The sequence below is a fragment of the Psittacula echo genome (genome assembly GCF_963264785.1).
Source record: "Psittacula echo genome assembly, chromosome: 1".
NCBI classification, from domain to species: domain Eukaryota; kingdom Metazoa; phylum Chordata; class Aves; order Psittaciformes; family Psittacidae; genus Psittacula; species Psittacula echo.
The window spans coordinates 82,462,545-82,476,497 of NC_137735.1; the positions used below are offsets into that span (position 1 = coordinate 82,462,545).

General features: G+C 43.4%; 1 protein-coding gene across 1 annotated transcript in view; it reads right to left on the minus strand.

Annotated features, from left to right (window-relative positions):
• The window catches only part of FRAS1 (Fraser extracellular matrix complex subunit 1), a gene marked incomplete at its 5' end in the record, with an annotated part of 161,985 nt that overhangs the window by 88,451 nt on the left and 59,581 nt on the right, over positions 1-13,953 (minus strand). Inside the window, 7 exons of the mRNA XM_080627997.1 lie at positions 1,714-1,861; positions 3,482-3,571; positions 7,836-8,027; positions 8,131-8,232; positions 8,855-8,938; positions 12,629-12,762; positions 13,319-13,478. Coding sequence (XP_080484123.1) covers positions 1,714-1,861; positions 3,482-3,571; positions 7,836-8,027; positions 8,131-8,232; positions 8,855-8,938; positions 12,629-12,762; positions 13,319-13,478 — 910 coding nt within the window. The remainder of the gene's footprint in view (positions 1-1,713; positions 1,862-3,481; positions 3,572-7,835; positions 8,028-8,130; positions 8,233-8,854; positions 8,939-12,628; positions 12,763-13,318; positions 13,479-13,953) is intronic.

Here is a 13,953-nt window from a genome sequence, read left to right on the forward strand (position 1 = left end):
CTTCAATTACACTAAATAACCTGCATGTTTTCAGGGATGTACCTAAGGGAAGAATTTGGTATCAAAAGCTGCAGAAGACATACAGTTGAAGATAACAATGAATCCAGAGTGATAAACAGGAGGGCTATAGGAGGCTCTGTCTCTATTCATTTCTTCCCAATGACTTTCCAAATGTATGTACAGCCCCATCCTTCCAGTCTGACAATGAACTGACTACTTGGAAAGGTACAGAATGGGCAATTTTTCTCTAGATACAAGAAAAAATCCCCTCTGCTTCAACCCAAATGTTCTCAGTGAGAGGGCATATTTGCTGGTTTTAACATAAATACAACTGTGCTCAGGGCTATATGCTTTACACTGCCTGAGAATGAATGGGTTCCTTCTGTCTGCTTCCCCCAGCACATTTGTGAGAAGCAGCAATAAGTTTTTACTGGCTTTAATGAAGCAGATGCATTAGGGACTGATGCTCTGGGCTCACAGATTGAACTGCTGCAGGCTGGATTTTGCATTTGTTTCTTATCCCCTGCGATGCAAACCAGAAAAAGAGCAGAAAACAGCAGGGTTCAGTAAAGGAAATTTCCATTTACCTTTTAGGACACAAAAGTGCAAGTTTGGCTGTCTGTCCAACACCACGATTTCAAAGCCTGTATTTTCCAAAATGTGACCATTATGGAAGCTAAACTAAGAGGCCAGGTTTTCAAAGGTAATCAGTATGCAGTGGCACTTCTTGATAAGAAGAAGAACAGAAGGGTGCTGAGAGCACTTTATAATCCGTCCGCTCCTTAGAAGCCTGTGCAGATGCTGTTCCCTTTTGAAAATCCACGACAATTTTATCTGAACCAGCCAAACCCCATTTTCCTCGCTTTTCAATTTGTAGTGCTTTGCATTTGTATGAGCATGCAGTAAATAACAAGCTTTAAAGCCTTAATATGGCAGATGTGCTAAGGCACTCCTGCCAATGAAAGCATAATTAAACTGTGAAGCTATCTTCTTTTTACCAAGATAAAACATTAACCAGAGCACTCTGATGAAACCAAAGTTACATAAATGCAACAAGAAGAGCCATCAACATGAAAAGGTAGCAAACCATACCTAAAGCCTACCAACTGTGAAATGTAAGTCAAGGAGAATGATAAAATCCTTGAGAAAAATTAATTTATATGCAAAATTAACATATAAGCTAAGGCAATCCTAATCTTTCCAAACTATTACTAACTGGCAGCTATTCAGATTTGGGTAAGTTTGTGGCACAAAAATGGAAGTGGGCTTGTAATTTCCACTCCCAAGAGTCAGGAGCCATAAACTCTAAAACCCATGTTATGATTCAGAAAGGAGCAGTCCCCTGCTTTGTAAAACTCATGCTGAAGACAAAAGAAAAAGACTAAACATTTCCAAAACACCAAACACAAGGAGAAACTCTTTTGCCAAAAGAAAGCTGTCGCATATACCAGAGGAAATCATTGGGAGCTTTTGGATGAAGCCTAAATCTCGCTAAGAACCCTAATGATACAGACCTATGAACTCTAATGATATGAACCCTAGATGACATGGAAAGCAGTTAATTAGCAAGTGAAAACTGACAAGTTACAATTCAATGCAGGTCCTGGGGAAGCGAAGACCACAGGGATGCCAGAACAATTCACCATGCCAGAGGTGTATGTAACGCACACTAACATGAGTGACAGTGAGGAATGACTGACCCTGGGTTTGTACCTTGCTTGCAGTGCAGGCAGCAGTCATCCTTCACCTCAACAGCTAGGCTGCCAGGTGGGCAGGGTGGGCAGGAGTGCTGGAAGCAGGTCACCTCTGCATCCTGGCATTCACATTCTCTGCACGGCCCTTCTGCCCATTTCTCTCCGTTCTGCATAAGAAACACACAACAGTCAGCATCAACAGGGAAGCAAAGCCTTTGCACAAAGTGTTTGTGCATGCATGGAAGTCCCTGGGTGAACAGCAAGCCTACATCTGTGCCAGTAGTAAATTAAACATTTCTGGGGCTGTTTCAGCACTGAGGCCTGCCAACATAGAACTGTGCTTCTGTGCTGTTAACTCTCCTGACCTCTTTGCCTTTCCAGAGTAAGGCAGCCCACAAAGTGCCTGCTGAGAAGTCCTTGGCCCGTGAAATCATGAATACATTCCCTCTCAGCACTCCCCCCAAAGCATGGTGTTTTTCAGCTAGCACTGTGTCCTTTCTTCTTCTTCACTTCCCTTAATTTTCACAGGATCACAGACTGGTTTGGGTTGGAAGGGACCTTAAAGCTCATCCACTTCCAATCCCCTGCCATGGGCAGGGACACCTTCCACTAGACCAGGTTGCTCAAAGCCCTGTCCAACCTGGCCTTGAACACTGCCAGGGGTGAGGCAGCCACAGCTTCTCTGGGCAGCCTGTGCCAGTGTCTCACCACCCTCACAGCAAAGAACTTCTTCGTAATGCCTAATATAAATCTCCCCTGAGTCAGTTTAAAGCCATTACCCTTTCTGCTGTTTCTGTATCAGAGGTGCTCCAGCCCTTGGAGTATCTTTATGGCCTCCTCTGGACTCGCCCTTTCTAACCCTCAAAGCATTTTACTTTCTCTTCTCCTCCCTTCTGTTGCCCTGTTTTCTACCACTGAGGACTTGCCCACGTATCACAGAGATGAAGAGGTATCACCAGCTTGCTTCAAAACTACTCATTGCACCCAGTATGTGCCTACTTTTACTACTCATTGGAGAGAAGAGGCCTTCCATGCCCTGTTCCCTCCTGCGATGTGCATCCCTGGGTTTGCTCAGAGGCCAACAAAGCTCAGTGGCTGAGGCTCTGCTGGCACCATATCAAGAAGTCAAAAGGCAGAAAACAGACAGCAAACATTTTTAAATGTCCATGAAGGTTTTGTGCCAGTTCCTCTCTTGAAAGAGATAAAGCACAAATTGGAATAAACACCTTAATATGTTTTACCTCACTTGGGTCAGAGAAAGACATCTAAGGAAAGAAAGGGAAGTATTAGCTTTAAAAAACAAGTATTAAACTTCCCAATATCTCACATGTGTTGGCAAACAGCAGCTATTGGCTCCAGCCTTCACCTCTCTGAGCAATGAAAAGACCATTCCTAGTATATTTAAACCAAGATAATTAATGTTTCCTTTCTATTTAACTACAAAATGAAAATTCCTTGACAATATTAATAAAGTACTGGACTTCAAGTTGCAGTAAAAATTACAATCAGTGGGATATATAGCAAAAAGCTATGCATTGTCCCAGCTCTGTAGCCTCTACTTTATAGGATTAAAGTCAGGCGTCTTTAACTCCATGAGATGTGCAAGAAACCTGCAAGTACATATATTAAATATTAAAGGGAAACGACTGATTATACTGCACAAAGGAAAGCAAGGCAAATTTAAACTCTGCAGCAGACACACACATTGCAAACAAGATACCCTTCTCAGAACTGAAAAGGGAGAGCAAAACTCACTATTACATGCTCCAAAGTACCAGGATACTCACAGCTTTGGTATGTTCTTTGTAAACACAGTAGCTATTCCTTGAAATACATTCAGGACAGCACTTCCCATCTAAGTGAATTAATTCTTCACCCTGTAAAGAGAAAGGTTGCAGCAATTCAAATGGAATCCACATCGCCAAAAATACTGTGGAATGCAGAGGCAGAGCAGCTCTTGCTCTGGAATGCAATCTCCAATATCTAATTTCACCTTATCTTCTCTCCATCCTACTTTATCTCTGTAGGTACAGTTTGAAAAATGGGCCTGGTGAATACTGCAGTTGCCGAACAAACCTCAGGAAAAGCCAGAGAATTCAGTGATAAGGCCATTACTTCATCCCTAAATTCAGCAGAGAAGATCACTCTTTTCCTGTGGATCACTAGGATTTCACTGGACCACTGTCAAGATTTCAATGCACAGAAGCTTACCTTTGTTTTGAATGTTCTACTTTTTGTCCCCAACAGAATTACTAAGCACATGCTCTATTTATCCCAGATGGAAAAAGCCTGTTCTTGGTTACAACTGTACAGCTCCACAGAAACCACTTAGCTAACTTCACTTGGAAGATAAGAATTTAGCAGCAGGAGGAGGGAATGAAGTGCCCTAATTCATCACAACTTTTTGTGTATAAGTGTAAGGTGAATATTTAGAAAAGAGGGACACTGTCCTAGAGAACAAGGACACAGCTTGAAAGAAAAAGCTTCAGTTTCCTTAGGAGCTGTTAACATAAGCAAGATAATACATACTCAACAGAAACCACACAGATGTTGGTGGCACACTCACCACTTTTTGTCCGTGAATTACTTTAGGCATAGGTAAGGCAATAACAGCACCAGCCACCCTTAGTTTTATCAAGGTAGAACAACTAAGCCAGGCCACACTCTGGCAACCCTCATACATTTCTGAGCACAGTTAAGAGAGGAGAAACCGTGTGGTTCTTAGTCACTGAGGACCACACACAGCCTAAATCTCTTCCTGCTAGTTCGATGCATTTTGCTCTTCAATCATTACTTCAAAATGCCATCGACAGTGGTTGGATCTTGTGTTACTACTATGTACTGTAAACAATCCCATCCCCATCCCTGCCCACTTCCCCACCCACATACATAAACACACTACAGAAAACCTGAGAACCAGGATTGTTCATTATATTCCAGGCTGAGAAACGTTGAAAGGCACTGATGGGGTGGGAGACAGAAGAGAGGAAAAAAGATGTTCTGTGCAACCTCCTTCAAACACACACACACCTCAAACACATCTATAGGCATTACACGTAACTCTCAACTAGCGTCATTTCTTCCAAATATCAGAAACACATTTGCGGCTCGCTGGCTGTCTGGTAGTCACGCGACACCCTTCAGGCTCTGTCCTTCCCAGAGCTGGCAGGCTGGCAGCAGAAGTATTTCATCACTAGCTTACTCAGGTAGGCTGCAGCATCCCCTGCTAGCACCCATAAACCCATCTTCCTGTGAACATCCTCAAGGGTGTGCTTACTCAGCTGGGGTGCTGGCAAGTGCTCCAGCAGGATTCTTTGATGCTCTGACAGTTTGAGTGGATTTGGCTGAGCGCATCCACTTCAAGATCCAGGGCTAACCTAGCCTGTCACATTACTTGTACTCCCAGCTCATCAGTAACCTGCTGAAATGGCTTTTTGAAGATTAGTCAGAATCACCACAGACACTTTCATTTGGCAGCTGCTGCACAGGTTTGTCTGAAAGGGTTTAGGAGCTAAACCTCTACGCTCAAGTAATGCTGCTCTACTATGTTGAGCTGTCTAGGATTTGCAGTTCATATCTGTGGCCTCGTTACACTTTAAATAGGATGATGTGACCAGAAAATCAAGAGTGCCTTAATGAAGAGATGAATCCAAATGCTCCTAGCTTCACATCAGCTCTGATTTATTTATGCAGCTAAAACCCAGATCTACAACTCAAAAAGGAAAAAGCAAAGGAAAAAGGAAATACTTAATTTGCTTTTTGAGTAAATATTTTCCTCTAATTAATTAATTAATGTGCCCCTTGCATTACTGAGGTGAACTATGATTGGTCATCACTTGAAGAAGGAAGAGAAGCCATGAAGAATAATAAATCCTTGGGAAAATGTCTTCTATCAGGTGGGACCATAACTCTTGTCTACAACAAAGGACACTGTCTTTCTCCTTCTGCCTCTGTTTCATTCAATTCAAAATTGCAGTGGCTCATCCTCTGACAAATAATATTACCTTTTTAGATACTCAGGCTTTAAATGCGTGGTTTCCTTTGAGAACCTAGTTTGAAAAATTGCTGCATACTTTTCAACACCCCCCCCCCCATTTTGAACCCTACATGTTAACGTCTCCAGCTATTCTTCTGTAAAATATCCCTGACTTTCCTGAATAATGGATTCTTTGTCCATACCTAAGATATAAGCATGAATATTAAATAATTCTCCCTACTGAGCCATGACAGCATGCCATCATTACTAGTGTAAATGATCCAATTTACAGCCATAAGCATGCAAGAAGCTGAGTGAAACAGATGCAAGTGCACAAGATTTTATGACAGCCATGACTTTCCACCCAGCAAAATCTCCCCAAGCAGTTTAAGGTCAGATGATTGTCAGCAGTACTACACCAGCGACAAAAGTTTGGGTCCCATACTCAGTGCGTTTTTGCTATTTAAAGGCATGGATGACCCCATGCGTGGATTCTCACTTTTCTGAACGCTCATTAAAACAATCGAGTCCAGTGAATCCATTATGTCCAGATTTTGGCTGGATTTCAGACACAACACAAGGGTGTTGCTACTCAAGATTTAGCATCATCATGGCTTGACTTCGCAAACGAAGATTTGGGAAGGGCTTTACCCATGCTTACTACAAGCGTGCTGATGACTAAAAAGGCCAATGCAGAATAGGCAAATCTGGTTGCAAAAAGCACAGTGAAAGCTCTCCTTGGGAGGCATAGACGAGGCGCGATTCTTTCTACATTGTCTTTTCTCCATGAGACTAATTCTTCATGAGCTCTCAAAGGAGACAACAGCGTTATGGAGCAACCAAAGTCCTGAGCAGCCTGCATGCAGGGGTGGGTCTGTGACTGCCAGTGCACCTTACCATCTGCCATTTCAACACTCGCCTGTCGCTACAGGGCTCTGCAAGTGTGAGTAAACCCTTCCAGCCTGCACAATGGATTTTTTAGGTGAGGCGCAGCGTGCATGGAACTGGCCGCACCCTTTACACCTGAGGTTTATCTGCCAGGGCCTAGCGAGCTTGGACGGTGACAGCAAAGTCCTCAGGTCGTAGGTTTGATTAGAGTATCCTTCTCTTAGATGGATGGCCTTACAAGGCTAAACGAGCTCCATCTGCCCAGGTTTGAAGTTAGAGTTGTCCTTCTCCTAGGATGGTTGCCCGAAAGCCAGTGAGCCCATCCTGCCCATGGACACACTTTGTCTGACCCTTCAGTTGAGACCTGTCTGGCATGGGAGACCCTACCGGAGGCATGTGCCACCACCTCGCATAGCTCCCAACCTCACAAGGGCATGCATGCTCTTTCCCAACGACAAGGGGGTCTCTGTGAAAGAGAGATTTAGCAAACAGGCAGAGTCAACAGCAAAGCATTAGCCACTGAGAGGGAAAACTAAGGAGGCCACAATTCCTTCTCTTCTCTTCACTGACACTGTGGAGTAATAGGTATAAAGCAGGTATTAGCCTACCAATTAAAACAGATGCAGTGACAACACAATTCTTATCCCACTGCTAAAAGGCAATTCACAACATATTTCTGTGTCTGTGTGAAGCATTCAACACTATCTAATGCATTTTGCACATCCACTTTAGAGCAAATATAACCTAACCTGAGGGAGGCTGTGGGTGGTTAGTTTTGGAGTAAACAGCACTGGGAATAGAATAACTTTGCTTCCATGCCAGGAATGGTATGGAAAAAATGGAGGAAAGTGGAACACTGACTTCCATATCCAGACACCTTACTGAAGCCGACTGTAGCATACAGAACGGAGATAAAAGGAACATTTCTTGAGCTTTTAACTATCTCTGATCTCTATGTTTGTTCCCATGTTCAGCCCCTGGTAAAGCCAGTGGTCACTGAAACCTCTGGGTGTCTGACCCTCCATTATAGCAGGCAGGCAACAGTGGAGGAAGGAATCCAAGTTAAATTAGTCACTGATTTACACTGGCTTGCTTCACAACACAAGCCCACTATGAAGTCAAACTTGCAGAGAAAATACAAAGTTTCCTCTCCTTCCCTGAGAAGCGTTTTCAAGGTAAATTGCACTAAACAAGCCCCAAAATGTCAGTTGAGATAAAAGAGGAAAGAAATCACAAGACTTGAGAGATCCATCTTGAAACAAGAAAGCCTTTCTTACCTTGGCACACTCCACTTTGGCACACTCTGCTACCTGGCAAGTGACTTGCCCTTCATCACACACGCAGAAGTCACAGTGAGTACTATTCCACATCTCACCATGGTACCTGGGAGTGCCATCATACAAGCAGTTTCCCCTGGAAGGCAGACACTCCTCACAGCACTTCCCAGGACGCTGCACCTTGTCCTCCCCCTACAAAACATCAGCAAGCATTGAGCAGGACTGCCAGAACCTGTTGGCACAGGCACAGTGATATGTGCCGGCAGGGTATCAGACATGAATGATTTTTAAGTACCTTCTCACAGGTAACGGAGTCACAGGTCTTGCTCAGACATCTGACTTCCCCCCTGTGACAAGCACATGCAGTGCAGGCATTTTTTTTCCACTGTTCACCATGCTGTTCAAAAAGAACATATATAAAAATGCTAAACACTCTTTTTAAATCATAGAATCATAGCCAAATTCTTTCCAGAAATCCATGCTGCTTGTGGAATATGATGGCTCCTTCTGCATGTCTATATCAGATAATAAATTCTTCTTAATAAATGCTTATCTCTAAGTGATCAGCAAACAGGAAGACGTGGATGTCACTGTGGCGTGTATTTCTCATCAACTTCAAGCTACTGACATTGGTGAGGCCTATTAAATCCTAATAATTACTATTATTAGCAAAAGATAATTACTAAGAGTATCCCATAAATATAATCATTAAATAATGCATTAAAGTAATTCCAGATGATACAATGAAAACTATAAACACTTTGATCTTCACCAGTGCTTTCTGCTTTCCCCCTTCAAAAAAGTGTGAAAAGTGCCTAATCTGCTTCACCTTGCAAACTTCCTTCCTGCTTGCCAGCAAATTCTTATCTAGTCCTAATTTAGCTTCCTAGGAAATAAAAAAGCAACGGTTGTACTAAGCTATCAGTGCTGGCAGAAAGTCAGATGCTGTGGAGAAGGCAAAGAGAGATGTGCCAGAACTTGTGAACAGCTGCCTTTTGGTGTGGTTTGTCAAAGGTTACCTGGTACACTCTTCCTGACACCGAGCAGGGCTTTGGAAGACATTCTGGGCAGCATTTTCCAGGAGGTGTAACCATAACTTCATCCTAAACAGAAAGCAGGAGAGACAAGTAAAGAGCATGAACAGTTAACATGGGGCTCAGCATCACTGCCTGGAATTTCAGGCGTGTGGTTTCTCTGTGATAACCCACAGTCACTCAAGGTTTCATTTTTGCTCCAGTATCTGAGGCAGTCTTCAGAGCATGAGATCAGTGTAGAAAACTAAAAAGAAAGACATTTTCTTCATCTCATTTTCTGGGCCTCTTTGGATGGCAACTGAGGTCCAAATACATAGATAGGTATATAGATGCAGATAAAGACGCACACTCAAGATAAAGTATTTATATTCAGGCATGCAGATATACAGATATACAGAGGGGGAAAAGAGTCTATATAAGGCCATGTAGAGAAGCACACTAAATCATGAGATGGAAAAGATTTTTTTTGCTGGTACTGCCCCATTCTGAGGCTTTGAACATGTGATTTACACTCAGGCATTTGCACTGTTTTAGTTAAATACATACAGCACAACTGTCTGTACAGGTGATAAATTATGCTTAAAACTGAATTATCTTAATGTAAACTTTTCCATGACTGGTTTAAATCACACTGGAATAAGATGGCACTTCACATCAATGTAACAGTTCCTGCATGCCTCAACTCTACCCATCCAACAGGTGTCTGTAATTCCCCTGCTACAATTAAATGTACATCCAATGATTTGGAATACTTTTGTTCACCAGCATCTCCCTGCAACCACATCAGGATGACCACATCAGAAGACTTGCTTGCGGGCTGGTAGTGTAGAAATGCCAAGCACTATTGTCTGCTTTGTTAGCTTTCAAAGAAAGAATGGAAGACTCCACATAAAAGTTACCAAAGATAACTTTTAAGCAGACCTAAAAGAACTCTTTCATAGATTTTGGTGGAATATGTGGTGGGACATTCAGGTGCACTCCTGCGTGCAACAAGCATTTTTGAAGTTCCTCTCCCTCAACACCCAGGGAAGGGCACAGTCACCTGAAAGATGGAAGATGAGAGTTTAATACTGGGATAATTTATGTATTGACTTTTGACAGGGATTGAAGAACGAAGAAAGCAACAGAGATATAGGCACAAGAAAGAAAATGTCAGGTATGACTGAGAGCACATCCTGCTAATGTCCCTTCCACCGGGCACCTGAGTAGGCAATTCCTTGAACACCATCAAAATTGGCTTTCTTCTGCATTAACTTGGATGCTCTCAGCAGGCTATTCTCAGATACATCACAGCACCAACACAGTTGTTTCTGTTTCCACAAATTAAATCCTAATGATTAGCTGATTAAACATAGTGCAATCAGTCAGCAGGTAATAGCAGTCCATTGGGAGTGGGAAAGAGGGAAATCTAATGCAAGGATAAATTTGTTTTAATGCACAGTACTTAGTAAATCTAATTGAGTATCTCAGGACAAAGCAAAACACAATTAGCATGCAAAGAAACAGGTGTGTTAATGGCACAAACATCTGGCCCACTAGTAGAAAGCTGGGTAAGCATCAATAGGGAAAAACTGCTTTTGGCTTTCTCAGTGCTACAGGGAAGTGTGCATGCATTTCAAGGGAGCTTCTGCAATCATCGATAGAGCGTGGTAATAGATTAAAAAACAGCTGGGAAATGGCACCCCCTAAAACATCAAGTCAAGGTCAGAAAGAAGGATTTCCAGAGAGCCAGTTCCTGCATTTCCTTGGCACAGCATGCTGTTGAAGAAGATTACACCAAGGTGCCCAAGGCAACTGCTACAATGGGCCCAATGAAATCCAAAAAAGCATAGTCATGCCCTTAAGCATTTGCAATATAATAACAAGAATTAAAAAACTGAGTCACTTGTATAGAGTGTGAAGTACTGTCTATAATCTTGTGGTATTTTGGTTGGGCTGATCATTGCGTTAAGTGCCAAGAACTCATCGTTTGTCCACAGCAAAAACACTGGAGACAGAAACGTCCCAATTCTCTCACCTGGACTAAACCCGTGAGTCATTGCTTGAGCTTGCCTGACTTATCTGACTGGTTTGGTCGATTTCTAAACACAAGCATACATAAGGAATAGTGCTATTTCAGCTGAAGTTGTTTTTTATTTCTGAACTCTTGAAGTCAGAAGGGGAATTTCATCTGCATTTGATTACTTTCAACTGTATTTCTAGAGTTCCTATTTAAAAAAACCATAAACAAGTCCTGCAAACCAAACTTTCAGCTGCAAACCAAACACTGAAATTTGTGAAGATAAAACCCCACCAAAAATCTTGTTTTCATTACTTCCCTCTTAGAAATAAAAAAATTTTCTGATCAACCCTACATTACTTTTTTAGTATAAAACATAAAAGCAGTTTCTTTAGACAGGATTGTGCTTAATTAGCCAGCAATGATGAGAGTAATCAATGAGAGTAAAATGGTGAAGAAAGAAGATAGTAGAGAAGAGACAGCCAGCATAGAATCATAGAATAGTTAGAGTTGGAAAGGACCTTAAGATCATCTAGTTCCAAACCCCCTCCCACGGGTGGGGACACCCCACACAAAACCATGCCATCCAGGGCCTCATCCAACCTGGCCTTGAACACCACCAAGGATGGAGCATTCACAACCTCCCTGGGCAACCCATTCCGGTGCCTCACCACCCTCACAGTAAAGAATTTCTTCCTTATATCCAATCTAAACTTCCCCTGTTTGAGTTTCAACCCGTTACCCCTTGTCCTGTCACTACAGTCCCTGACGAATAGTCCATCCCCAGCATCCTTGTAGGCCCCCTTCAGATACTGAAAGGCTGCTAAGAAGTCTCCAGGCAGCCTTCTCTTCTCCAGGCTGAACAGCCCCAACTTTCTCAGCCTATCTTCATACGGGAGGTGCTCCACTCCCCTGATCATCCTCATGGCCCTCCTCTGGACTTGTTCCAACACTTCCATGTCCTTTTTATGTGGAGGACACCACAACTGCACACAACACTCCAAGTGAGGTCTCACGAGAGCAGAGTAGAGGGGCAGGATCACCTCCTTCGACCTGCTGGTCGAGCTCTTGATGAAGCCCAGGATACAATTGGCTTTCTGGGCTGTGAGCGCACACTGAAGCCGGCTCATGTTCATTTTCTCATCAACCAACACCCCCAAGTCCTTCTCTGCAGGGCTGCTCTGAATCTCTTCTCTGCCCAACCTGTAGCTGCGCCTGGGATTGCTCCGACCCAGGTGTAGGACCTTGCACTTGGCATGGTTAAACTTCATAAGGTTGGCATCAGCCCACCTCACAAGTGTGTCAAGGTCCCTCTGGGTGGCATCCCTTCCCTCCGGCGTATCAACCGAACCACACAGCTTGGTGTCATCGGCAAACTTGCTGAGGGCGCACTCAATCTCACTGTCCATGTCACCGACAAAGATGTTGAACAAGACCGGTCCCAACACTGATCCCTGAGGGACACCACTCGTTAAAGGTCTCCAGTTGGACATTGAGCCACTGACCACAACTCTTTGCGTGTGGCCATCCAGCCAGTTCTTTATCCACTGAGTGGTGCACCTATCAAATGCGTATGCATATTGATAGGCTTAACTGTCACTCCACATCATTTCCACACATCAAAACTCCCTTTTCCAAATCACCTGCTCATCTCACAGAAGATTTTCCTGCTAATTTGTACATCTTCATGAGAAATGGCTCTGGTCAAGGGAAAGAGGACAGTAATGTATAAGGTCTCCAGCAGGCTGAGGGGTCCTGACCTTACTGCACAGTAGAGCCTGGCAGGAAGCTGTAAAGCACTGAGTCACACCGTCCCTGCAGACGCATTTGGAGCACCGACCGAAGTGCCAGTCCTCCCCGTCCTGGAACAAGTGTCCATCAAAGGAGCAAGGGTCTAGGAGATAGGAAAACAAAATGTAATTTTCTTTTCCAATGCCCTTTAACCCCTTTCTGTCATCCATAACCAAGACACTTATTTTTTGCATCTCAGAATTTAAAACTCCAATTTGTCAAAGCAGGTAAAGACAGTAACAGTTCCACCGGTTTTCAAGGGCTGTAGCTGTGGGAGCTAAGAGCTCTGGACGAACTTCTTCCACTGGGCTTCTATGAGAAAAGATATCCAACAGCTCAGGCACTTCTGGAACTTGCAGTCCAAGTCCCTCAGTACACAGGAAATATCTGCACCTTTTTTTTCCAGATTTTAATCTCCAAAATAAGGATTTATTAGGCACATCTGCTCACTGCTTAAAGCTTACCACTTCCTCTTGGCCTATGGATGAAGCTGTTAAAAATGTAAATATGTTAGCAGGACCGAAAAAGAATTAAGGGACACATTTGACACCAGCGTCCTCCCAACAGAACTGAACAAGACAAGAAAAGCTTTCCAGATTTGGGACTAAAAAGAGATTTCCAGTGGCCTACTTGGATCAATGAAGCCAAACAATACTCACCTCCACGTCCCACACACCTAGGACAGCAGGATCCCTGATGAATGTATTGCAGTTCCCCTCGTTCACACGCGAGGGCTGGGCAGGCTGGGGGAGTGCAATTCACCTTCCCATGGGCACAGGAGCACCGGACACATCCAGAGCTGGCCCACTCCGTGCCGTGCTGCAGTGCACAACACAACCAAAGGCACAGAAAACACAGTGTTAATCCAGCTGCTGATGAGACGTGTAAATATATCTGCTCTCCTTCAAGCCCTACATTAACATTAACTTTACTCTTTTGGAAGCCCTGCCAATCTTGGCACATTGTAGCCCTTACTCCTGGCTGCAACAGTGGGGCTAAAAATAAGTTAATACTGGCAAAGTAGTAAACCTGGAGATCAGCCTTATATTCCTTCCTGTTGCAAAGTGGCATCCAGCAACAACCCACTGCAAAACATCCAGACTAATGGATACATCCCCTTTTCGTTAGAGCTTCTGCAGGGCAAACTCTACATTTATAGACATGTTTTCTTTAGAGAAATAGTCGACGTGTGCCATAACACACACCTCACCACAATACCCACCCCACATTCTTAACACACTTCACTATGAGTAAAACCTCATTAGATTTGCTTATTCATAAATGCAGAAACAAA